The sequence below is a fragment of the Bufo gargarizans genome, chromosome 1 (assembly GCF_014858855.1).
Source record: "Bufo gargarizans isolate SCDJY-AF-19 chromosome 1, ASM1485885v1, whole genome shotgun sequence".
NCBI lineage: Eukaryota > Metazoa > Chordata > Amphibia > Anura > Bufonidae > Bufo > Bufo gargarizans.
The window spans coordinates 284494444-284521260 of NC_058080.1; the positions used below are offsets into that span (position 1 = coordinate 284494444).

At 46.1% G+C, this 26817-nt stretch overlaps 1 protein-coding gene across 2 annotated transcripts in view; it reads left to right on the forward strand.

Annotated features, from left to right (window-relative positions):
* ABRAXAS1 (abraxas 1, BRCA1 A complex subunit) overlaps positions 1–26817 on the forward strand; it is a 71905-nt gene that overhangs the window by 21024 nt on the left and 24064 nt on the right. The window contains exons 1-4 of one of the 2 annotated variants that reach the window (XM_044304263.1): positions 939–1239; positions 5049–5139; positions 19703–19739; positions 21352–21418. In XM_044304263.1, the coding sequence (XP_044160198.1) occupies positions 1153–1239; positions 5049–5139; positions 19703–19739; positions 21352–21418 (282 nt within the window). In that variant the 5' untranslated portion in view covers positions 939–1152. Of the gene's footprint in view, positions 1–938; positions 1240–5048; positions 5140–19702; positions 19740–21351; positions 21419–26817 lie in introns of those variants that run through there. The other variant, XM_044304271.1, reaches the window with a different exon arrangement.

Sequence of the window (26817 nt, forward strand, 5' to 3'; positions counted from 1 at the left end):
ATAACTGAACTATTAAAATAGAGATGCACTTATTCTGTACTTCGAACGCTGCATCGTAAAAAAAATCTGAAAGTTATACACATGCCAAAATGGTGTCAATAAAAGCCACAGGTCGCCCTGCAAAAAAAAAAGCACTCATACGGCTCCATAGACGTCACTATAAAAAAGTTACGAATATGGGAATGAAAAGAAAACTTTTTTTTTCAGTTTTTATTTTTGTTTAAGAATTAAAACAGAAGAAAAACTTTACAAATTTGGTATCACCATAATCACACTAACCGAAAGAGTGAAGGGTATAAGTCAGTTTTACCGCCATAAAACCAAAACCCATAAGGGTCCATTCACACGTCGGTAATTTGGGTCCGCATTCGTTCCGCAATTTGCGGACCCATTCACTTTCAATGGGGCTGGAACGGATGAGAATCCGCATTTTCGGGATCCGCATCCGTTTTTTGGGGGATCTGCAATTCCGTTCCTGAGAAAATAAAACATGTCCTATTCTTCTCCGCAATTGCGGACCAGAAAAGGCATTTTCTATTATAGTGCCTGTGATGTGCGGTCCGCAAATTGCGGATCGCACATTGCAGGTGTCCGTGTTTTGCAGATCTGCAAAACACTTACGGACGTATGAATGGACCCTAAAACTGTGGTGGAATTGTGTTTTCTTTCGAACTCCACCGCATTTGGATTTTTTTTTCCAGCTTCTCACTGCCTAGGATGGAATATTCAAATGTTGCTATTAGAAAGTACAACTTGCCCCACAAAAAGCAAGCCCTCATACTGCTATCAGAATGGGGGGGACACAATGTTATGGCTTCAGGAAGGCATGGAGTGAAAAAACGGGGCTGAGAGGGTTAATCGTGTGAAGCTGTCTCCTGGGCGCGGTATGGGCTTTGTCCAGTAGAGGTCACTGTTTCTTCTCGTGTCGCACTATACATGCCTATGTGCCCGCTCTGCTGTGTGTGGGGAGTCGGAGATACTTCCTGTCTTTACTATATAGCGCTGCGTTATTTGTATTTTCTCTTGTAGTGTGAATGTCTCTCTAGTTTGTTTCTGAGAGATGTAACTGCACAGACGTGTCACAGGGCAGCGCAGCGAGCAGTCGGTACCCCGTAGAGACGGGCATGTTACAGGGGGTGAGCGGCGGGCACCATGGAAGGGGAGAGCACCAGAGCGCTCATGTCAGGGTTCGTGTTTGGCGCCCTCGCCTTTCAGCACGTGAGCTCTGGCTCGGACACGGTAAGTAAGGCTCCAGTGCCAGGGGGAATAGCAGAGGACCCCTAGTACTGCTTGTGGGTGTAAAGTGTGGTCAGTTCTTCTGTGGTGCCCTACGCCTGGCTTCACCATTGCCAGTAACATCATGGAGACCGTGACCGTCTGGCCCTCAGGGTGGGTTCATATAGAGAAGGGGCAGGTGCCCACTGGAAACAAGCCACACTGTGACATTAAAGGGGTACTTTCGGTTGTTACAAGTTTAGGGGAGGGGAAACCTATTAGATCAGTGGTGGTCCCACTGCTAACGTCCCCGCTGATCATGAGAATGAGGACCTTGGAGCCCCTCAAAATGAAAGGCACAGCAGGTATAGCATGCGCACTGCCATGTATGTGAGTTCCAGGCACAGTCGAGTACTGCAATGGAGTGGCAGTGTGCGTACGAGTTAGGGCTCATTCAGACACGGATACCGGCCCGGCTGTACCTGCTCACCTTAGATGGTTATGTACAGGGCATAACCCCTTGCCATGCGATGTAAAGGACTCTTCCTGACTGGGCACCAGTACAGGCAGGATACATGCTTTTACTGCCGAGTCTGTTGTTAACCCTTTCCTGACCGCCCAACGTAAATTTACATCGGAGGCCGGTGTTCCGTTAGATTTCCCTACCCTCGTCACTTCCAGCCGCACCAGACATGGCGTGAGGATGTGTGCCACTCGGCAGGGCCGGTTCTAGGTGAAATGGGGCTTTGGGGCGGAACACAATAAGGGGCCCTCCCCACATGACACTTGCTGACTTTTAACGTCACTTGGCAGCAGCACATCTCTCCTTCCCTCCCCCTCAAATGCACATTTCTCCAGTCCAAACAGAACCAGGGCGGGCTAGTACACTGCTGGCACTGGGATGGATCCGATCCAGTTTAATCAACCAACCTACCAGTAACTGGCTCCCTCCCCTCCCTCCAAATGCACATTTCTCCAGTCCAACTGACTCCAAACAGAACCAGGGCGGGCTAGTACACTGGCACGGGTGATATGGTGCCTGGGATGGATCCAATCCAGTTTAATCAAGCAACCTACCAGACTTGGATGGATCCTGATCCAGTTTAATCAACCAACCAGTTACTATTAGGTTGGTTGATTAAACTGGATCGGATCCATCCCAGGCACCATCTCACCGTCCCAGTGCCAGTATACTAGCCCGCCCTGGTTCTGTTTGGACAGTTGGACTGGAGAAATGTGCATTTGGAGGGGGCCAGTTACTGCCTTACTGGTAGTACTAGTAACTGCCCCCACCCCCAAAATGCACATTTCACCAGTCCAACTGACTCCAAACAGAACCAGGGCCGCAGGCCGGGCTAGTATTACACTGGGATGGCCCGGACGGGTTAGATGGTGCCTGGGACTAAGTAAGTGAGTGGAAAACTGGGAATGGATGGATCATAGATCCGATCCAGTTTAATTAACAACAATATAACCCACCTACCAGACAATAACTGTAACTGGTCTGTGATGACTGACTTCTGTAGACTGGACTTGGATTCTTGGAAGTTGGAACTTCAGTGGAAGTTTGGAGCTTGGCTGGGGGCGGCTGCCTTCTGACTGCGGGCCTTCCCTGGCGCTGGCAGAGTTAGACTGGGCTGTGGCTGGCTGGCTGCCAATGGCGCTTGCTTTGCTTGCTCCTTCTTCAATCCAAGTTCTCTGCTCTGGGCGGGGGGGCGGAGCCTGTGGAAACATCAGCCAGACGCTAGACGTGCCTGCCTGTGCGTGCATGCCCCTGCTCCAGTCTCGAATCTCTTAAAGAGACAAGCAGCGCAGGCACAGCGGCTGCCGGGCGGGGGGCCCCTCCACTCCAGTAGTAGTAGTTACGGCCGGGCCAGCGCTGGGGGCCCCTAAGGAGTCGGGGCCCGGGGGCAATTGCCCCCCTTGCCTCTATGGTAGCGCCGGCCCTGCCACTCGGGCGCACAACAACGGGGTAGGGAAATTTCACAGCAGAGTTAGCTGGGCACCGGCCGACACTGCGCATGCGCCGGGAGCCTCACCAGCGGTTAGGGTAGGGAAAAAGAACTGGCCTGTAATTTTTCCCTCCCCTAACCGCTGGTGAGGCTCCCAGCGCATGCGCAGTGTTGGCCGGTGTCCAGCTGAGAACATCCATCCGATCACCATGCCTGCGCACTGGCCCGTAATCTTTCTCTACCCTAACCGCTGGCGAGGCTCCCGGCGCATGCGCAGTGTCGGCCGGTGTCCAGCTAACTCTGCTGTGAAATTTCCCTAGCCCGTCGTGTGCCTGCTCGGCACACCTCCTCACGTCATGTCCGGTGCGGCTGGAAGTGATGAGGGTAGTGAAATCTAACGGACGGTCGCAGACTTTTGACCCTTCAGATGCCGTAGTTGTATGTGACCACTCAATGGAAGGCGTGCTGCAGTAACCAGCTCTGTCCGTTACACAATGGATGGCGCTATATAGTTTCTGCACCGGAGCTACAATGAAACAGCTGATCGGGGGGTTGTTGCACCCCCTCCGATCTGATATTAAGGCTCCATTAACACATCCGCAATTCCATTTTGCGGAACGGAATTGCGGACCCATACATTTCTATGGGACCGCACGACGTGCGGACCCGATCTGGAAATGCAGACCCGCACTTCCGGGTCCGCAATTCTGATCCTGAAAAAAATTGAACATGTCCTATTCTTGTCCGCAATAGCATATTTTTAGTGCCGGCAATGTGCGGTCCGCAAAATGCGGAACGCACATTGCCGCTGTCTGTGTTTTGTGGATCCGCGCAAAACACACACGGATGTGTGAATGGACCCTAATGGTGTATCCTAAGGATAGGCCATCATAATCCTGGACAACCCGTTAAAATAAAAAATAAAAACACAGTTTTGTGGGGGGGGGGGGGTTTCACATTCTGAAAGCTAAAATGTTATTTTTCAGTCAGTGTCATGAATTGTATTTCACCTCTGCTGCCTGCAGTGCCCATATACCCTGGAGTACAGACAGACAGACATCAGTGCAGCCCGGGGGAGGGGGTTATATTTTATGTTGTCTTATTATCCTTGGCGTCGCTTTTTAATAACTCGGACATAACCTTTCTTTTCCAACCAACTGGACGATGTGTCGGAAATGCTGATGCCTACTTCCCATGAAGGCTGTGATCATACTTAGCTTTATAGCCTGAGAGTGTTGGGGAGCATTCGGAAAAATCTGGGAGCGTTGGTTCATCACAGTCACATCTTGAACACTCATTGTAGGGTTAGTTGCCAAAACTGCCATCTGCCCCATGCCCTAGCCATTATATTGGTTTGGGTAATGGACTGTGTAAGGCCCCATTCACATGGCCGTATGAACGGGTCCGCACCCATTCTGCAATTTTGCGGAACGGGTACAGACCCATTCATTTTCAATGGAGCCACAAACGATGCCGACAGCACACCGTGTGCTGACCACAGCCACACGTCCATTCTGCTGCCCCACAGAAATATAGAGCATGTCCTATTCCTGTCCGCAATAGGCATTTTCTATGAGAGTGGCGGCCATGTGCGGTCTGCAAATTGTGGAACGCACACGGGCCGGTATCCGGGTTTTGCGGATCCGCAGTTGGCAGACTGTAAAACACATTCGGCTGTCTGAATGAGCCCTAAGTCTGATTTACAATCTCATCCACTTTGCTGATACGGTAAGAAGATCTTGATCGTTCCACCAGTAAATCTCCAACGTTTCTGCTACGTGTGAACATCCCCTTACTGCAATGTATAGTGCTGCGGAATATGTTGGCGCTATATAAATATAGATTAAGAGTCTATGATGTTTTTATGTTTCTTGTACACAGGAAGGATTTCTCCTCGGGGTTGTGAAGGGAGAAGCGAAGGATAGCATCACCGATTCTCAGATGAGTGATGTACAAGTGGTTTACACAATCGGTATGTTCAGATTGGGACCAGTCTGTCATGTGAAGGGTAGATTTAAGCTACATGCACACAACCGTTGTTCTGGTCCGCATCCGAGCCGCAGTTTTTTTCGGCTCGGGTGCTGACCCATTCACTTCAATGGGCCGCCTGTTCCATTCCGCAAATTGCAGAAGGCACATGGGCGGCTTCCGTGTTTTGCGGATCTGCAATTTGCAGACCTCAAAAAACTGAACGGTCGTGTGCATGAGGCCTTAGGTCTAGAAGAAAAACTGGCTTTGTTGCCCATAGCAACATATGACAGCGCAGCTTTCCTGTCTAATGCCTTAGGCTACATGCACACAAACGTTTGTGTATTGCGGTCTGCAAAATGGGGATCCGCAAAAAAAAAACGTATGGCGTCCGTATGGCATCTTCTTTTTTTATTTTTTTTTATGGATCCATTGTAACAATGCCTATCCCTGTCCGCAAAACGGACAAGAATAGGACATGTTCTATTTTTTTTTTAACAGGGCTATGGGAATGGAGCAACGGAAGCGAACAGCACCCAGAGAGCTGTCTGTATCTTTTGCGGCTCTATTGAAGTGAATAGGTCCGCACCCGAGCTGCAAAAAATGGGGCTCAGATGCGGAACCAAACCACTGTTCTGTCAGTGATTTCCATTGGAGATTGTGAGCCAAAACCAGCTACAGCTCCAAACACAGAACAGGTGCAGATCTTTCCCTTATACCTTATGGCTGTGGAGGCTCCAGTCCTGGTTTTGGCTCACAATCACTGATGGAAATCACTGACGCGTGAATGAGGCTTAATACTGCTGTTGAAAATGAAAGCTGCGCAGTGTTTGGTTGCTATGGACAACATGGACAGATTTCTTTTTGACAGTGGCTTTAAGATATAACTGATATATATATATATATATATATATATATATATATATATATATATATATATATATATTTTTTTTTTTTGGAGTATTGGATTGTGGTGATTAATATCTCCTTGGTGGCCCTATTTCAACTTTTCACTGTGTATTCAATTACCCCTTAATTCCACAGTTTTGTCCCCTGTACTGCCTGCTTTTACCTGTGCTTAAAATAGGGTTTCTAGGCATAGTCCGTCTATCTGTAGAAGGACGGAGGACGCAGAAGCAGGCTGCGTGCAAGGTCACATTACTGACAGCCAGGGACTGTTAAGTAAATGATTAAAGCCAGGTCCTCCCCAGCAGCTGATAACAGCGCCTGGGCTGTGTGCACTTCTCCCTGTCCCTGCGCTTGGCAGACGCTCCCTCAGGCTGGGTTCAGACCTGAGCATTTTACAGCGCGTTCCTACTCGCTGTAAAACGCTCAACAGGCAAGAACCAATGATTCCCTATGGGAATGGTTCTCACATGAGCGTTTTACAGCGCGTACGATTGCACTGTAAAACGCTCAACAAGGAGAAACCAATGCTTCCCTGTGGGAATGGTTCTCATCTGGGCGTTTTACAGCGCGTACGATCGCGCTGTAAAACGCCCGACGCCCCAAGAAGCACATGAGCTTCTTTGGGGCGTCTTGTCGCGCGTTCCCGTACATAGACTTTCGGGAACGTGCGACAATGGGCGTTCGCTTGTCTCTGTATGCGCGATTACAAATGCCGGTACAATCGCGCATACAGAGCGCTCCATTGCGAACGCTCAGGTGTGAACCCAGCGTAATAGTAACTGATTCTGGAATATCATGTTATTAGTAACTACATATATGAAAATTTAAATTAGGGTCTAAGTGTGACAGTTATCCTTTAAATCTGCATTATGTCCTATGTAATTTCAGTATCTTTAGGCTACATGCACACGACCGTATGTGTTTTGCTGTCTGAAAATTGCGAATCCGCAAAAAATCTAAAACTGATGCCATTCGTGTGCTGTCCGCATTTTTTGCGGACCCGTTAGGATGAGGACTCATTCATTTCATCAGGCATTCCTACAGTTGACAGCCATAAAGATAGGCCTTGTTTGCATAAGCGTGTATTAGGCCTCTTTCACATCAGTGATACAGAATGTGTCAGGGTCTGTGATTTAATCAGTTTTTTTCTGCAGCTGCATTCAAGGGAAGATTTATCAAAACCGATGTAAAGGAACACTGGATTAGTTGCCCATAGCTACCTATCAGATGCCTCCTTTAATTTTTCAGAGCTACTTTGGAAAATGAAAGGTAAAATCTGATTGGTTGGTATGGGCAACTAAGGCTAGTTTCACACTGCTGGAACAGACTTTTGGCAGGGTCTTCCAGCATAGAATTGCATGCAGTGGTATTTGTCCGGCCGATCCTCTGTATATTTGCCAGGTTTCTGTCAGATATCCCCTGGACCCCATTATAGTTAATGGGGCCAGACGGCATTCTGGCAGTGACGAATCAGGCAGGCTTTTCCCGACCAGATCTGTAAACACTCGTGTGAAACTAGCCTAAGCCAGTTTTTAGTTAACACCAGTTTTGATAACTCTTCCCCTAAGTGTTTTATTTTTTTTTTCTTTGTCCCGATTGCATCCATTTTGCATGTGTTTTTCACACGTGTGAAGAATAACACTCAACATCTAGCAACCATCGGTAAGAAATGCATTGCATCCAGGTGCCTTCTGTTTTTCATGGAACCGCATGTTACATGCCCATTGAGTAAAAGGGTTTTTCCAGGAGTACAATATTGATGACAAATCCTCTAGATCAGTGTTTCCCAACCAGTGTGCCTCCAGGTGTTGCAAAACTACAACTCCCAGCATGCCCGCACAGCCAAAGGCTGTGCGGGCATGCTGGGAGTTGTAGTTTTGCAACACCTGGAGGCACACTGGTTGGGAAACACTGCGCTAGATAGGTCATCAGGATCAGATCGGTGGGGGTCCGACACCCGGCAACCCTGCCAATCAGCTGTCTGAAAGGGCTGCAACACTTGGAAGTGTGTGTATAGAGACATTCCCAACAGTCGTGTAATCGCCAGGGGACAGGACTCTGCACAAGCTTCTGGCTCTTAGCAAACCCAGATCAGCTAAATTTCCCCCAAAACTCACACTTAAAGGGTTTCTACCACTTGAATATCACATATTTGGTGTTCAGACACTAGCGATTCGCTAGTGTCTGTTCTTGCCTACAAGCTAATTATCACATTAATCCGGGCTGCCGATACCTCAAAAAAAGCACTTATATCTTTATGCAAATGAGCCTCTAGGTGCTATGCAGGCGTTTTTCTAAGCACCTAGAGGCTCCGTCTACCTTGCATTTTGCCGCCCTGCGCCTCGCTCCAGCACGCCCATCTCTCACTGTAATCGATCCTCCCCCTGCTTCAGCCTTCCGAAATCCCGCGCCTGCGCCGTCCGTCGCGGCATTCGGAGGCATTCGGCGCAGGCGCAGTCAATGTCTGACCGCTTGCTGCTGGGCTTCGTCTGTCCCACGGAGCTCTGTGACGTCATCGGCGCAGTTGAAATGTCTGAGCAGGGAGCGGTCAGACATTGACTGCGCCTGCGCCGAATGCCTCCGAATGCCGCGACGGACGGCGCAGGCGCGGGATTTCGGAAGGCTGAAGCAGGGGGAGGATCGATTACAGTGAGAGATGGGCGTGCTGGAGCGAGGCGCAGGGCGGCAAAATGCAAGGTAGACGGAGCCTCTAGGTGCTTAGAAAAACGCCTGCATAGCACCTAGAGGCTCATTTGCATAAAGATATAAGTGCTTTTTTTGAGGTATCGGCAGCCCGGATTAATGTGATAATTAGCTTGTAGGCAAGAACAGACACTAGCGAATCGCTAGTGTCTGAACACCAAATATGTGATATTCAAGTGGTAGAAACCCTTTAACCATAACACATACATGAAAATGTTTATGAGAAGGGGACATAACAAAAAAAAATTTAGTTGCGCATTTTGCTATTAAAGGGGTATTATCATCTTCTTGATCAGTTTTAATTATATTCTTTTGCCCCCACTGAAAACTTTTTGATATACAGTACAGACCAAAAGTTTGGACACACCTTCTCATTCAAAGAGTTTTCTTTATTTTCATGACTATGAAAATTGTAGATTCACACTGAAGGCATCAAAACTATGAATTAACACATGTGGAATTATATACATAACAAAAAAGTGTGAAACAACTGAAAAGAAGTCATATTCTAGGTTCTTCAAAGTAGCCACCTTTTGCTTTGATAACTGCTTTGCACACTCTTGGCATTCTCTTGATGAGCTTCAAGAGGTAGTCGTCTGAAATGGTTTTCACTTCACAGTTGTGCCCTGTCAGGTTTATTAAGTGGGATTTATTGCCTTATAAATGGGGTTGGGACCATCAGTGGCGTTGAGGAGAAGTCAGGTGGATACACAGCTGATAGTCCTACTGAATAGACTGTTAGAATTTGTATTATGGCAAGAAAAAAGCAGCTAAGTAAAGAAAAACAAGTGGCTATCATTACTTTAAGAAATGAAGGTCAGTCAGTCAGCCGAAAAATTGGGAAAACTTTGAAAGTAAGGGCTATTTGATCATGAAGGAGAGTGATGGGGTACTGCGCCAGATGACCTGGCCTCCACAGTCACCGGACCTGAACTCAATTGAGATGGTTTGGGGTGAGCTGGACCGCAGAGTGAAGGCAAAAGGGCCAACAAGTGCTAAGCATCTCTGGGAACTCCTTCAAGACTGTTGGAAGACCATTTCAGTGACTACCTCTTGAAGCTCATCAAGAGAATGCCAAAAGTGTGCAAAGCAGTAATCAAAGCAAAAGGTGGCTACTTTTGAAGAACCTAGAATATGACATATTTTCAGTTGTTTCACACTTTTTTGTTATGTATATAATTCCACATGTGTTAATTCATAGTTTTGATGCCTTCAGTGTGAATCTACAATTTTCATAGTCATGGAAATAAAGAAAACTCTTTGAATGAGAAGGTGTGTCCAAACCTTTGGTCTTTACTGTACATTGCATTAAAAATAAGCAACCTATCTCTTTAAAATTTCAATTTTGTATCTGTGTTTACTGGCGTTGCCCATGGATACGGCCACATCTCGCCTGCCGCATCCATGGGCCGCGCCTGCGCACTTCATCTCTGTGATCCTGCGGCCGGCCTGTTTATTTAGATGGGAGCGCGCACGGGCGGCAGCGCATGCGCAGAATATCATCGCGTCTGAGATAGATCCGCGCATGCGCGGCCGTCCAAACAGTTCCGGCCAGGCAGCGAAGTGAGCGGATGGACGTCTGAGGACCGGGATACTATCTCCTAATAGGTAAGTCTACTGCCCCACTAATCCACCAACGATTATTGAATGTGCCAATAAAGGTGTTCAGGGGACAGAAAACACTATTGTTTTGAACAAAGGGGACACATTTATCTAATGCAATGAAACAGAGGGGCAGACAATTTGAATAGGAGGGACACTGGGGGCAACTTTGTGAAATGGAGGGACACTGGGGGCAACTTTGTGAAATGGAGGGACACTGGGGGCAACTTTGTGAAATGGAGGGACACTGGGGGCAACTTTGTGAAATGGAGGGACACTGGGGGCAACTTTGTGAAATGGAGGGACACTGGGGGCAACTTTGTGAAATGGAGGGACACTGGGGGCAACTTTGTGAAATGGAGGGACACTGGGGGCAACTTTGTGAAATGGAGGGACACTGGGGGCAACTTTGTGAAATGGAGGGACACTGGGGGCAACTTTGTGAAATGGAGGGACACTGGGGGCAACTTTGTGAAATGGAGGGACACTGGGGGCAACTTTGTGAAATGGAGGGACACTGGGGGCAACTTTGTGAAATGGAGGGACACTGGGGGCAACTTTGTGAAATGGAGGGACACTGGGGGCAACTTTGTGAAATGGAGGGACACTGGGGGCAACTTTGTGAAATGGAGGGACACTGGGGGCAACTTTGTGAAATGGAGGGACACTGGGGGCAACTATGTGAAATGGAGGGACACTGGGGGCAACTATATGGATATGTAGCAGAGTTAGGTGTGCGGTGGTACATCCCTAGTGATTGCTGTGGAGGGGATAAGCAAGATATGTCATATATAAAGTAGTGGTGAGAGAGTACAAGTGGAGGAGTGGAATACACTGATATGTAGCAGAGTTAGGCTACTTTCACACTAGCGTTGTTTTAATCCGGCGTTCAATTCCGACACTGGAACTGTCCGCCGGATCCGGAAAAAAGTGTGAAAACGGATTACATTTGAATCCTGATCAGGATTTTGATCACAATGAAAAAATGCATTGGAAAAAACAGATCCGCCATTTATGGACTTTAACTTTTTTTTTCCCCTCCCCCACGACAGCACCATAGAGAGAGGGATCCACCCCCAGGGACAGGAAACCTACAGAAATAAAAGGGTGGAGCCTCTCTTCCCATTCAGTGGTTTCCTGTCCCTGGAGTGGGAGACCTACAGTTTACCTTTCAGGTTCTACCGTTGGTCTTGTTCCTAGGTAATCCTAGAGGGCTAGCGGTTTACTGCCGGGGTCCATCGCGCTGCTGGGCAGGCTGGACAGGACCCTAGGATGCGGGGGTGCTCCAGGGGCCCTCCGCATCTTGCGGCAGTCATGCGGGTCACCTCTCAGGGAGAGCTCTGCCCCATGGGAGGCGCCTTCCGGTGGCGCAGTGAAGTGGTTATCCTCGATTTCGGGGCTCTGCCACTTAGCTTTATTCGCAAAGTATCCGGCGCATGTGGCTCCGAGGTTTCCGGGGCGCGAGGCTGGATGACGCACTTCCGGGGCGCGCTGAGCAGGCACTTCCGGATTCAAGGTGGAACGCATCGGCGACTTCCGGTTCCGACACGGGCGCAAGCGGACACCCTCGTTTTTTACAGGTTATTTAAAGGGCCTGGCCAGACTAAATCCTTGAGCCTATACAGGACGGTCTGAGCCAGGCAACATGTAGGCAGCCCTCAGTGGGTTTCTTTTACTTTGTTTTATGGATCTTAAAGCATTTTAATAACCTTTCTCTGTTATCCTGAAGTGTATAGACTCCATATTCGCTCCATTCAGAGGTTGTTATTATGGAGGAAGAGAGAAGACAAGAACCTGCTGAGGGTGATGTGAACCCCATCCCGGTAGTTCTTTGATCTTCATGGGGTAAGTGGCGCATTTACTGGCTTGATGTTGTTAAGATTGCGCTTTGTGCTCTCTTTTTTCCAGCCTAAACCGAAAAAAGTGCTGGCTAAAAGAAAAAACAAAGAATGTCCGCTATGCGGTACGGCGTTGTCCTCCTCTTATGAGAAGAAACGGTGCCAAACATGCATTGATAGGACCATATCATAGAATCACCGTCTCTGTTGGAAAACATCCGGTCGCTCATCAAGACGGAGGTTAAGAATACCTTGAGATCAGACAGAAGAGCGAGAACTTCCGTCAAGGATAAAAGTGGGAAGACAGGACCATCCCAGGTTCTTTCGTCAGAAGACAGTGATAGATCATCCGGGTCGTCCTTGTCCGGCTCTTCATCAGAAGATGAGTCCATGTCCAACACTTTTTTCCCCGCTGAGGACACGGATAAATTATTAAAAGTCATTAGGTCCACCATGAACATTGAAGATGTTAAGGAGGATAGGTCCGTAGCAGACTCATTGTTTGAGGGGTTACAGGAGAAGAAGGGGCGGTGTTTCCCTGTACACGCTAGCATCATGTCTTTAATTCAGAGAGAATGGAAGAAGCCAGGGAAAAGGGTTTTTGCCTCTAGGGCCTTCAAGCGTAAATATCCATTCGAAGAAGTAGCCTCCTCCTCTTGGGGGAAAGCCCCTAAAATTGACGTAGCCATCTCTAAAGCGTCAAGGAAGTCCTCTCTCCCCTTTGAGGATACGGGGATGCTTAAGGAACCCTTAGACAAAAAGGCCGAGACCTTCCTTAGGGGTGCCTGGGAGGCCTCTACCTTAGCCTTTTGCCCAGCTATAGCTGCTACGGTCACGGCTAGGACCTTATCCTTTTGGTTGCAACAGTTAGTAGGACAATTAAAAGATAGAACCCCTAGGGATCAGATCTTATCTTCCCTACCAACCCTACAAAAAGCTGCCGACTTCTTGACAGATGCTTCGGTGGATTCCATTAAATTCAGCGCTCAGTCAGCTTCCCTCACTAATTCGGCACGAAGGGCCCTTTGGTTAAAAAGTTGGAGTGGGGGTGATTTGGCGTCTAAACAGAGATTATGTAAGATCCCCTGCCAGGGAGAATTTTTGTTTGGGCCCGAGTTGGACGACCTTTTAGAAAAGGCGGCGGATAGAAAGAAAAGATTCCCGGTCCCTAATCCTGCTTCAGTCTTTGGTCCCAGGAATAGGCAGTCCTTTCGTCCCTTCAGAGGTGGTACCAGTAGAAGGTCGGGCAGAGATAAGGATCAGAGATTTAGATCCAGGAATTCGGGGGGAAAAGGGTTCTTATTTGGAAACTCTTCCTCTACTAGCAAAAAACAAACCCAACAATGACGCCAGGTTAGAGGTGGGTGGAAGGCTAAAGTTCTTCCAGGCTTCTTGGGAAAGGGTTGCAGGACCTTGGGTCCTGGACATCATTCGTGCGGGTCTAAAGCCAGAATTCGCTTCTTTGCCTCCACAAAGATTTATTATTACAAAAAGCATTTGTGTAAGAGGTTCCTTTCCCATAATAAAAGAAGTTTTGGACCTTATCAAGAAAAATGTCTTGATTCCCGTTCCTCAAGAAGAACTGTCAGGTTTTTTCTCCCACCTGTTTTTAGTGCCAAAGCCAGACGGCACTTTCAGGACCATCATCAATCTCAGGGATTTGAACAAATTTCTGGTCTTCAGGAAATTCAAGATGGAGACAGTGAGGAATACGATTCAGCTCCTTTTTCCTCATTGTTTCATGGCGGTATTGGATTTAAAGGACGCCTATTTTCACATTCCAATGCACCAGAAGTTTCAGAAATTCCTGAGAGTGGCGATTCTGATAGAGGGGCAGATCCGACAATATCAGTTTCAGGCGCTACCCTTTGGCCTATCCATGGCACCGAGGGTTTTTACGAATGTTGTAGCAGAGATGGTGTCGTTCATGAGGATAAAGGATATTTTGATAGTCCCGTATCTAGACGATTTTTTAGTTATTGCAGATTCCTTACGGGTCTGCGAACAGAATGTTCAGACTATTATTCAGACCTTCCAGGATCTAGGCTGGATAATAAATTACAAAAAAATCCAGATTGATACCGCTGAAAGTGCAGAGATTCCTGGGCCTAGTCTTGAATTCCGAGACTCAGAGAACGTATCTCCCAGAAGAAAAAAATCATGAAGGTTTGGAGTCAAATAGAATCCCTCTCTTCCACCTCTCTGACCCTCCGGAAAGCTATGTCGGTCCTAGGTTCTCTGAATTCCTGCATCCCGGCGGTGGAGTGGGCTCAGCTTCACTCCCGACAGCTGCAGTCGGAGGTTTTGACAGCCTTCAAAAAATACGGAGGAAGACTGGATGTCAGAATAAGAATTTCGGACACGACCAAGAAAAGCCTATCCTGGTGGTTGGTCAGGGACAATCTGATTCAGGGAATTCCATGGTGGGGGGCTCACGTGCGGGGGTACAACTTTCAGGGTCTATGGTCCCCTGCCCAGAAAGCATTTTCCTCCAACTGAAAAGAGTTAGTGGCAGTCAGACTCGCAGTGAAGGCTTCCTTGGAACTTCTTGGCACTGGCCATGTAGGAATACTTTCGGACAATCAGACGACTGTGGCATATATAAATCACCAGGGGGGGACAAAGTCATTATCCCTACGCTGGGAAGCGGGGAGATTGTTAACATTATTGGAGAAACAGATCAGTCATGTATCGGCTCTCCACATAAAAGGGAAAGAGAACGTTCACGCGGACTTTCTCAGCAGATACCCCTTAAAACAGGGGGAATGGTCCCTCAACACTTCAATATTTTCCAGGATCAGCGAGTCATGGGGCAGGCCGATGATAGACCTTTTCAGTACAAGCCTGAACAAAAAAGTAGACCTTTTTTGTTCTCTAAATCCAAGAGAATCCCCCTATGGGGTGGATGCCTTTCTCCTGAAATGGAACTTCCCTCTAGCGTATGCCTTCCCCCCTTTCCAGTTGATACCAGCAGTCCTAAGAAAGATGAGGCAGGACAGGGCAAGAGTTATCCTCATCGCTCCCTTTTGGCCCAAGAGGGCATGGTTCACTCTACTCCGAACCATGTCTATTTCGGACCCCTGGATCCTACCGGACCTACCGGATCTGCTGTCTCAAGGGCCAGTTTTTCATCCGGCAGTCGCTGGTCTCCATCTGACTGCGTGGAATTTGAACGGAGCCTATTAATTAAAAAAGGTTTTTCCCAGGATCTCATCTCTACCTTAGTAAAAAGTAGGAAACCTGTAACGGTGTCCATCTACGCCAGGACTTGGAAAAAGTTTATTGAGTTCAGTAACCTCAACCCTAGGCATTTGCCAGAAAGTGTCCCTATTTCCCAGGTCCTGGAATTTTTGCAGAAAGGCCTTTCCTTAGGTCTCGCTAAAAGTACGCTTAAAGTACAGGTCTCTGCCCTATCTTCCCTCTTTGAGGAAAGTTTTGCCACAAATCCGTGGATTGTTAGATTTTTTAAGGCAGTAGATAGGATGACACCAATCTCTTCCCCTAGGGTGCCCCCGTGGGATCTTAACTTGGTTCTTAATTCCCTTACCAAAGCACCCTTTGAACCCATTGATGCCATAGGGATTACATTTCTTACCCTCAAGCTAGTTTGGTTAGTGGCCCTTACTACGGCTAGAAGAATTAGCGAGCTGCAGGCCATTTCCATCAATCCCCCTTTTACTATAATTCTTGATGATAGAGTTATTATTCTCAATAGGTAATAAGCAGATGGCTCACTCTGAATTGTCACAGTTGGTGCACAGGTTCAAGAAGACACACCCCTGATTCTGTGCTGCATAAATAAATGTTGAATGGAACCGGCACTCAAACAGTCGGAACACACGTGGGATTGTTTTAACTTATAAAACTTTATTAAATAATATGTTTTTTGTGCACTTCTAAAAAATATATAAAAAACTTAAAAATAATAACTGCTGCACACATTCAATTGGAGGCTTTCAGTAAGGAAGAATCGTTATTAAAACTGCCCTGTAGGTTCGCTATACCATATGTCGCTGCATCCGTATCCCGCTTGTTTAATGGGACTAGTGAATCGCAGCCGTCTATGGTCAAGCGACCTATTTGTGGGGCTATTTGTATGGCTCCTTACAAATTGACAGTTACAAACAGATGGTTATATAGATAGTCCCTGCGACAGATATATAGTATAGCTTTCAAGCAACAGCTCGCATTGTATAATGCATCAGTCCTCTAGCGCAGTTTTCTTAAAGCTCCGGGTGTATCACCCAAGCAAAGTCAGCAGTTCAGTAGAGTTTTTAAAGTCCCACCTGTGTAAGCACAGAGATATAGCGTCGCTCCACGTATATTTCTATCAGTTGTATGTATTACTCACTGCGTTCCGTATGGGTTCACTATGTGCGTCCCGTAGTCGGTTGTTAGCGTGGCGTCCCACGCTTCCACCTTTCTCAGGTATGTTTCTATTACTTCCGGCTCTGCTGAAGTCTCGCTTTTAGTCTCGCGAGAGTCTTGTGTCGGGTAATTCTTTCGTGAATCCCAATACGGTATTCCGTGTATGTGAGTTCGCTGGAGTTCTTTCTGTCTTTATTTGAGATTATCAGTTGTCAATCCTTCTGTACATGGCCATGCACTGTCTCACAGGTAACACCCAGACGCGTTTCGAGATACTATCTCTTCATCAGAGAGAAGAGATGAAGAGATAGTATCTCGAAACGCGTCTGGGTGTTACCTGTGAGACAGTGCATGGCCATGTACAGAAGGATTGACAACTGATAATCTCAAATAAAGACAGAAAGAACTCCAGCGAACTCACATACACGGAATACCGTATTGGGATTCACGAAAGAATTACCCGACACAAGACTCTCGCGAGACTAAAAGCGAGACTTCAGCAGAGCCGGAAGTAATAGAAACATACCTGAGAAAGGTGGAAGCGTGGGACGCCACGCTAACAACCGACTACGGGACGCACATAGTGAACCCATACGGAACGCAGTGAGTAATACATACAACTGATAGAAATATACGTGGAGCGACGCTATATCTCTGTGCTTACACAGGTGGGACTTTAAAAACTCTACTGAACTGCTGACTTTGCTTGGGTGATACACCCGGAGCTTTAAGAAAACTGCGCTAGAGGACTGATGCATTATACAATGCGAGCTGTTGCTTGAAAGCTATACTATATATCTGTCGCAGGGACTATCTATATAACCATCTGTTTGTAACTGTCAATTTGTAAGGAGCCATACAAATAGCCCCACAAATAGGTCGCTTGACCATAGACGGCTGCGATTCACTAGTCCCATTAAACAAGCGGGATACGGATGCAGCGACATATGGTATAGCGAACCTACAGGGCAGTTTTAATAACGATTCTTCCTTACTGAAAGCCTCCAATTGAATGTGTGCAGCAGTTATTATTTTTAAGTTTTTTATATATTTTTTAGAAGTGCACAAAAAACATATTATTTAATAAAGTTTTATAAGTTAAAACAATCCCACGTGTGTTCCGACTGTTTGAGTGCCGGTTCCATTCAAGAGTTATTATTCTACCTGATCCGGCTTTTTCTCCCAAGGTGTCTTCTAAATTCCATAGGTCACAAGAGATCGTTCTTCCTTCCTTTTGTGACCATCCAAAAAATGCTGGGGAAGTCATTTTTCATACACTAGACGTACGGAGATGCTTGTTACAGTATCTAAAAGTTACGGAAAGTTGGAGAAAGTCTTCTGCTTTGTTTGTTCTCTTTTCGGGTTCGAACAAAGGGAAGAAGGCTACCAAAAGCACCTTGTCCAGATGGCTTAGACTGGCCATTATTCAGTCTTACTTGGAGGAGGGCCTGTCTCCTCCCCTTTCGGTGAAGGCTCACTCTACACGTTCAGTTTCCACTTCGTGGGCAGAAAGGTCGGGGGCTTCCATTGAACAAATCTGTAAGGCAGCCACGTGGTCTTCACCCTCTACCTTTTTCCGTCACTACCGGTTGGATCTACTCTCCTCTTCTGATCTTTCCTTTGGGAGAAAGGTTTTGCAGGCGGTGGTCCCTCCCTAGGAAGGGTTCTTCTCTGTAATTCTCTCTATGGTGCTGTCGTGGGGGAGGGGAAAAATGATGATTACACTTACCGGTAATCGGATTTTCCAGACCCCACGACAGCACCCTTCCTAATTCCCACCCTTGGTGATGGTTTCTTAAAAAAAAAAAAAAAAAAAAAGAGTATAGATATTTTGTTGTGTTCAATAATCTTACACATTTTATAAACCTTTTATGATGTTCTGTTTGGAATAACCAATGGTGTAGGAGTCCCTCTCTTGCTCTGTAATCCACTGAATGGGAAGAGAGGCTCCACCCTTTTATTTCTGTAGGTTTCCTGTCCCTGGGGGTGGATCCCTCTCTCTATGGTGCTGTCGTGGGGTCTGGAAAATCCGATTACCGGTAAGTGTAATCATCATTTTCACATTTTTCAGGGTTAACATGCAAAAGCCGGATCCGTTTTGACTGAACACACTGGGCCGGCGTAAATGCAAGTCAATGGGAAAAAAGCCTGATCAGGCGTTCAGTCAAAGTGTTCAGGCTTTTTGGCCGGAGGTAAAAATACTGCATTCTACATTTTTCTGAAAAGCCTGATCAGTCAAAAAGACTGAACTGAAGACATCCTGATGCATCCTGAAGGACTGACTCTCCATTCAGAATGCATGGGGATAAAACTGATCAGTTCTTTTCCGGATTTGAGCCCCTAGGACGGAACTCTATGCCGGAAAAGAAAAACGCTAGTGTGAAAGTACCCTTAGGTATGCATGTTATTACTCAAATGTAGTACAGCTCTAATGGTAACAAATCTGCATCTGTGCTGTTCAGTGGTTGTTTTATGGGAGTCAGACTAATTATATGGATACTAGCAGACATGCATTTGGGCTGTAGTGAATTACAGTTTCTGCTGCACAGATATGGTTTGGAATAGATATGAAAAGTGTTGTGTAGTTAGTATTCAAGACATCCAAATGGTAGTTTATAAGATCACTGAGTGATCGGAATCCACAGCAGGACAGATGAGCTTCACAGACACTGCCTGGTGCCAGTCAGACTGATGACTCATAATATACACATGAAGGAGCACGCAGGACTGAGCTCTCGGTGTGATGTCATAAGGAGGCGTGGCCAGCCTTCACTAGCTTTCTAAGCCAGCCCAGCCTTAGAAGCCTCAAACCAGGAAGTGATTTCTGCTGTAACTGCAACTCTAGCTGATTTAGCAAGATGATAATACCCCTTTAACAAAAAAATAATTTACGTGGAAAAATAAACCCCCCCCCCCCCCCTCCACGTTTTTTCATTAATGAAAAATAAAAAAAATGACATAAGCTCATTAGAAGTACTTTATTTCTTGTTATGTGTCCTACAGTTCATCCAGTTTGCTTCAATGGTACCACAGCATGAATCTTTAAAACATCAGGGGCAAAATGGTTTATACTAAATTACAGCAGTTTTCCCCTTTCTTTGTAAACTTTTATTATTATAACTCTTAAACGTCTTTTTAATCCCACAGATATCCAAAGAAATATACCTTTCTATCATCTGTGCAGGTTAGTAAATTGTGTCTGCATATTGAAGAGCAGTGGCATTATTTGCTGGATTTTACTGTAACCTATATGCTTATGTTTAGATCACTGGGAAACAATTGTCCTTTTTAGTGTTTCCAGTCACCTGTATCGGTGTTCTGTATATTACCTAAAGAACTATTCTTATCACACACATTTCATACACATCTGGTGGCCCACCATCTTGTTTTGAGAATGGAAGTCCCCAGATCCCGTCCAGGCACTTCAGGAAACTGCTGAACTTTCTGCATTATGCTGTTTATGTAACTCCCATTCACTTCTGTGTGAGTGAATGAAACAGTGTAGCGCAATGAGCTTATCTGTTTGGGTTGCCTCTTCTTTCAGTTATAGGCTGGATGTGGAGACAAGCTGCCCTCTGGACGGGTCGGGGCACTTCCGTTCCTGAGAGATTTGTGGTTCACGCATCTATCAGACGTCCAACCATCCACTGCTCCAGTGCCGCCATGCCGGTTTTTGACAACACATGATTACCGCAGCCAGTCACTGACCTCAACAGTGTTTGCTTGTTGTTGACCTGGCATCAGCGCTGCTGCCCTGTAATCAAAGACCTGCAAGGAGGCACCTAAACCAGAGATGCTGAAGTGGTGTGATATTCAACAGATAAATGATACATATTTGTTGTTTTACACCATCTCCTACCTATCTCACAATTTTTGCTAATCTCCGACAGTCCCATTAAAAGTAAAGAAACTCGCCCCCTCATGGACAGTGATGGCCAGTTCGCCGTGTTTGCCCGCGAACACATGGGGGCTGCCATCTTAACTCTCAAGTCTGGCGATGCATAGGTAAGTCCTTGCCTGTGCATTAGCTGGTCTGAAACAAATGCGGTCACTGGGTGCAGGCAGTTCCGAAAACAGCCGCCGGGGGCCTTCATCGGGCTGTTCTCGGAACTGCCTGCTCCCGGTGACCGCATTTGTTTCAGACCGGCACAGGTAAGTGGACGGGAGGCAGTACAGCAAACCCAGTTTACATTATAACTTGTCCGACCCCTCCCCAAGTAATCGGAGTGCCCTTCAACCTCTCAATTTGTAGTTTAAATAGTATCTATTTTTACTTTCCCCAGTAATTAAAAAATGTCCCCACCTTCCCCAGTAGTCACAGTAGTAGGCCTTCATTTCCCTTAGTACTGCTCCCATCCAGAAGTCAATAGCCTTTTCAGCAGTAGCCCCCCCCCCCCCCAACCACTAGTAGTCACAGCAGAACCTTTACAGCACATCTGCTACCCCACTTCAGTAATCCCAGCAGGTGAGCCCCTTTTCCCTTCAGTAGTCATAGCAGGACAATCTCTCTACCACCAGTAGAGGTATCCTTCATTATATACATAACATCAGCTTTTCCCATGATGCAGACTCTTTGGGCAAGGTCCTACATTTCTCTAAGGTACATTGTAATGTCTGATTCCACCTTTTAGTGGGCAGTCGGATACCATTAGCTATATCCTCTCAGTAAAGCAGCTTGCCAGAGATCTGATAATGTGAATATCTGACACAGACCTGTTAGATCTCTAAAGGTAGAATTGTTTGAGCTGCTTCAGGAATACAGTTCTGCATGTCTAATGGTATATAAATATGTATAGGTTTTACAGTGGAGTGGGTGAATTGAACACGCTTGCATTGCGGAAGCTACTTGCTGGCCAAGAAAAGGTAACCAACCCAAAGTCAGGCGTGGCCGAGAAAATACAGATTTATAAGTTTTCCTCAGGCTTAGACCTCTACATTAAGCTTTCCCTGTCTGTTGTATTGTAAATGGTTACAGTGATGCCGCTGATATCCTTGGGAGAATTTGCTTTTTCCTGCAGTGGAGTATCAAAGAAGAAAAGGAAGTGAACCCTTTTGGACTCTCACAAGCGGTCCAAAATGGATCAATTTGGTCCTAATGCATTCTGAATGGAAAAGGATCCGCTCAGAATGCATCAGTTTGCCTCCGATCCGTCTCCATTCGGTTCTGGAGGCGGACACCAAAACGCTGCCTGCAGCGTTTTGCGGTCCGCTTGACGACACTGAGCCAAACGGATCCGTCCTGGCACACAATGCATCCGTCTTGAACGGCTCCGGATGTATTATGTCTTCTATAGCCATGATGGATTAGTCTTGAACACCATTGAAAGTCAATGGGGGATGGATCAGTTTTTTATTGTGTCAGAGAAAACGGATCCGTCCCCATTGACTTTCAATGGAGTTCATGACTGATCCATCTTGGCTATGTTACACTTAATACAATCGGATCCGTTCATTACGGATGCATGCGGTTGTATTATTGTAACGGATTTGTTTTTGCAGATCCATGACAGATCTGCCCAAAACGCGAGTGTGAAAGTAGCCTTACCTGTATTTCTGCATAATACAATGTGGTCTTATTGTTATCCAAATTACTATTATAGAGAAACACCATCTAACTAAACTAATAACGTAGACACAGTTGTATCATACATGTCCCAAACTATAAGGCTGAGTTCACGCGGGCGAGATTTCCACGTGGGTGCAATGCGTGAGGTGAATGCATTGCACCCGCACTGAATCCGAACCCATTCATTTCTATGGGGCTGTGCACATGAGCGGTGATTTTCACGCATCAATTGTGCGTTGCGTGAAAATCGCAGCATGCTCTATATTGTGAGTTTTACACGCAACGCAGCCCCTATAGAAGTGAATGGGGCTGCGTGAAAATCGCAAGCAAGTGTGGATGCTGTGCGATTTTTCACGTACTGTTGCTAGGAGACGATCGGGACCCGATCATTATTATTTTCCCTTATAACATGGTTATAAGGGAAAATAATAGCATTCTGAATACAAAATGCATAGTAAATAAGGGCTGGAGGGGTTAAAAAATAATTAACTCGCCTTAATCCACTTGTTCGCGCAGTCAGTATCTCTTCTGTCGTCTTCTTTGAGGAATAGGACCTGTGGTGACGTCACTGCGCTCATCACATGGTCCGTCACATGATCCATCACCATGAAGATGGATCATGTGACGGACCATGTGATGAGCGCAGTGATGTCACCACAGGTCCTTTGCCTCACAGATGAAGACAGAAGAGATGCCGGCTGCGCGAACAAGTGGATTTAGGTTAGTTTTAACCCCTTCAGCCCTATTGTACTATGCATTCTGTATTCAGAATGCTATTTTTCCCTTATAACCATGTTATAAGGGAAAATAATACAATCTACAGAACACCTAACCCAAACCCGAACTTCTGTGAAGAAGTCTTAAGGGACCTCCGGGTCTGGGTAGCACATTCATTTTTTTTTTTTTTATCACGCGTGAGCAAAACACATTGCACCCGCGCGATAAAAACGGAACGCAATCGCAGTCAAAACTGACTGCAATTGCGTACCTACTCGCGTGGGTTTGCCGCAATACACCCGGGATGCATCCTGAAAAAATCCGTCACGCCTGTGTAAACTCAGCCTAATACTCCCTCTCTCATGCTTCAAGGTTGCACTGAGGGTTTGAAGTTAAGATATGGAGGATTTGGTGTTATAAAAGGACACCAGTGCTGTCCATAAAAAACAGTGCGGCCCATCTCAAGTATGCCGAAGACCATGTAGATATTCCACAATGCTTCTGTGCAAATGTTCCATGGACAAAAGTGGAAATTTTTTGCATGGAGGAAACGGAACACTGCACACCAACATCAAAATCTCATCCCAACTGTGAAGTGTGGAGGGAGCATCATTTTTTGGAGTTGCTTTGCTTTCTCAGGGCCTAGATGCCTTGTGGTCATTCAGGGAGTAATTAAAGGGAGCCTTTCATCTAAACTGACTATTATAGAACACTAACACCATGATCTGCGTTATAGTCCCCATATTAGAATGCTACTTACCGTATAGCTGTCCGTCACTTATTTTCACACAAAAAACACTTTTATATTCAATATGTTAATTAGGTTCTAAAGGTGCCCAGGGTCGGCGTTCAAGCGGCAGGTGCCCAGTCCCCTCGTTGCTTTTCATATGAAACCCCTCCCCTTTCACCCCTCTGGCCCGCCCTAGGTTCTTCAGAAAGCCAGCGCCGTTCACAAGATTCGCCACGCCTGCGCACTGTTAGAACACCTGTTAAATGTACGGGCCGGCACATGCGCATTAAACGCTTTTGTGCCTCTGCCCATAATGGGGAATGAAGTGCGCAGGCGCGGCAAATCTTGTGAACGGCACTGGATTTCTGAAGACCCTAGGGCGGGCCAGAGGGGGTGAAAGGGGAGGGGTTTCATATGAAAAGCGACGAGGGTCCTGGGCACCTTCAGAACCTAATTAACATATTGAATACAAGTGTTTTAGCGAAAATAAGCGACAGACAGCTATACAGTAAGTAGCATTCTAATATGGGGACTATAATGCAGATCATGGTGTAATATGGATCGCGCTGCTCTCAGCAGCACAGGAAAGAAGGAATCAGTCTCTCCCTCCCCCCTGTGCTGCTGCCTCCAATGAGAGCTCAGAGGCGCAGGGGAGGGGATGTGGCCGCTGCGCCACCAATGATAACTAACGTTTGATACATTACAAATGCAGCCGGCGGCAGAAACACATTGCCGGCATCCTGCCTCTGGCAGGGTGCTGCGATCCGCGGCGATTAACCCCTGCGGATTGCAGCGCCCTGTCAGGTTGGGTGCAGGCAATTTGTTTCTGCCGCCGGCTGTATCTTTATATTAAACGTTAATTATCATTGGTGGCGCAGTGCCCCCCCCCCAGTATTAAAATCATTGATGGCAGTGGCCACAGAGTCCCATCACCTCCTCTCATTGGTGGCAGTGGCAGCTTCTGATCGGAGCCCCAGCAGTGTAATTCTGGGGCTCCAATCGGTTACCATGGCAGCCAGGATGCTACTGAAGCCCTGGCTGCCATGGTAAGCTCCCTGTTGCAGGGTGCACTATGCACAGGGCAGCAGGGAGAGTGTAAGATCCTATTCAACCTAATAGATCTCTATCAGGGTGTTAGACAAGGGATTAAAAGATCCCAGGTTCTAGCCCCTAAGGGGGTAAATAGTTATTAAATAAACTGTCAAAAAATAAATAAAATATTAAGTATAATTCACCTCCTTTCCCAATTTTACATATAAAATATATAAACAAAAAATAAAATATTACATTCGCCATATCCGAAAAGTCCAGACTATTAAAATATAAAAAAAAAAAAATCTCCTATGCGGTGAACGCCATGAAAGAAAAACTATTCGCCCCTTTTTTTTTTTTTTTTTTTTTTTTTTTTTTTTTTTTTCCCCCCCCGTCACCTTGTCCCCCCAAAAAATAGGATAGGACTGTTCAATTATGGGGCGGACCTTCCATAAAATGTGGAATGCACGCGGCTTTTGTTTTTTTCCGCATTTTTTTTTTTTTTCTCGTGGTATCGAGTATTGCAATACTTTTTTATGGTATCAAAATCTTGGTATCGAAACAACCCTACTCCTGATGTGTGTTGTAGTAACCACTTGCTTTTCCCATGTAATATCAATTCTGAAGCATCTTCTAATTCTATGTTGTGCCATTCCTGCATTATTCCTGTTAGAAGTTTATAAGTGAATTGTCAGCAGTCTGTAATAAAGGTCCAACTGGGTGTTACCAGTCCTTGCACAGCCTGCCAGCGGCAGCTCTGATTGGATAGTGTCATACTGTGCAGGGACACCCAAACAAAACTGGTAACACCCAGAGGGACCTTTATTGCAAACTGTTGGTAGAACCCAGAGTAATAGAAAAAGTTATTCCAGAATTATTATTATGCAGGGAATAAGTAGTAACTAAAGCAGACATGTCAGGAGAGGTGACAGGACCTCTTTAAATGTTACAAATGTAGGAAATCTGGTTTTGTGTATGCCTCTCTTGACTAGCCATTCTGAATGCTCTTTATTCAGAAGAGGTTTCTTGTGGTGCGTGCCCAGCAAGCTTTATATAATCTGTGCGTGTGAGCAGAAGAGTCTAATGCATATTGTGGATCTTAATGTAAAGAGATGATGCATCCTAATCTAGCTAGACAAGAATTCATCGTAACATAATCCCGATTCCTCAAGGAATATCGGAATTCCCTGCCCATTTAGGCCCTGTTCACATCATTGTCAGGGTTTCCATCCCTTTTGATGGCAAAAACTGTGCAGCATTCAGAGATATTCTTGTATCGCTGAATGATGGACCCCATTGTAAGGTCTCCTGCACACGACCGTATCTGTTTTGCGGTCCACAAAATACAGATCCAGTTGTGTGCATCCCACAATTTTCACTGGATCCACTGTAAAAAAAAAAAAAAAGGCAAGAATAGGTTGTATAGTTTGCTGCATGGATGCGGCAATGTGTGTTTCTTTTTTTTTTTTTTTTTTTTTTTTTTTTTTTTTGCGGGACCCATCGAAATGAACGAGTTCATGTGTGATCCGCAAAAATGTAGATCAGACACGGTACAAAAATACGATCGTGTGCATTAGACCTATGTCAGTCAGTTTAGGTAAATCATACAACATCTTTTGTCACAATATCATGTTTCCGTTATAAGCAGAAACTAGGACATGCTGTAGTGTGAACATAGCCTTACTAATAAACTTGTGTGTCCAGAAGTGCAAACATAGTGATTGTGTGGAGATATTTTAACTGTGTAGCATTCTAGCTGGTCAGCCAGCCTGCAGTTTATTATGACAGGTTGTCATTTAAAGGATCTAGTGGAAATTAAAAACTGTTAATAGAACGGTTTAGGCTACTTTCACACTGGCGTTTGGCTTTCTGTTTGAGATCTGTTCAGGGTTCTCACAAAAAGGTCCAAAACAGATCAGTTTTGCCCTAATGCATTGTGAATGAAAAAGGATCCGCTCAGAATGCATTAGTTTGCCTCCAGTTCCATTCTGCTCTGAAGGCGGACACCAAAACCCTGCCTCCAGCGTTTTGCTGTCCGCCTGACGAAGCGGAGCCAAACGGATCCGTCCTGGCACACAATGTAAGTCAATGGGGAAGGATCCGTTTTCTCTGGCATAATAGAAAACGTATCCGTCCCCCATTGACTTTTAATGGTGTTCAAGACTGATCCGTCATGGCTATAGAAGAAATAATACAACCGGATCCGTTCGTGACAGA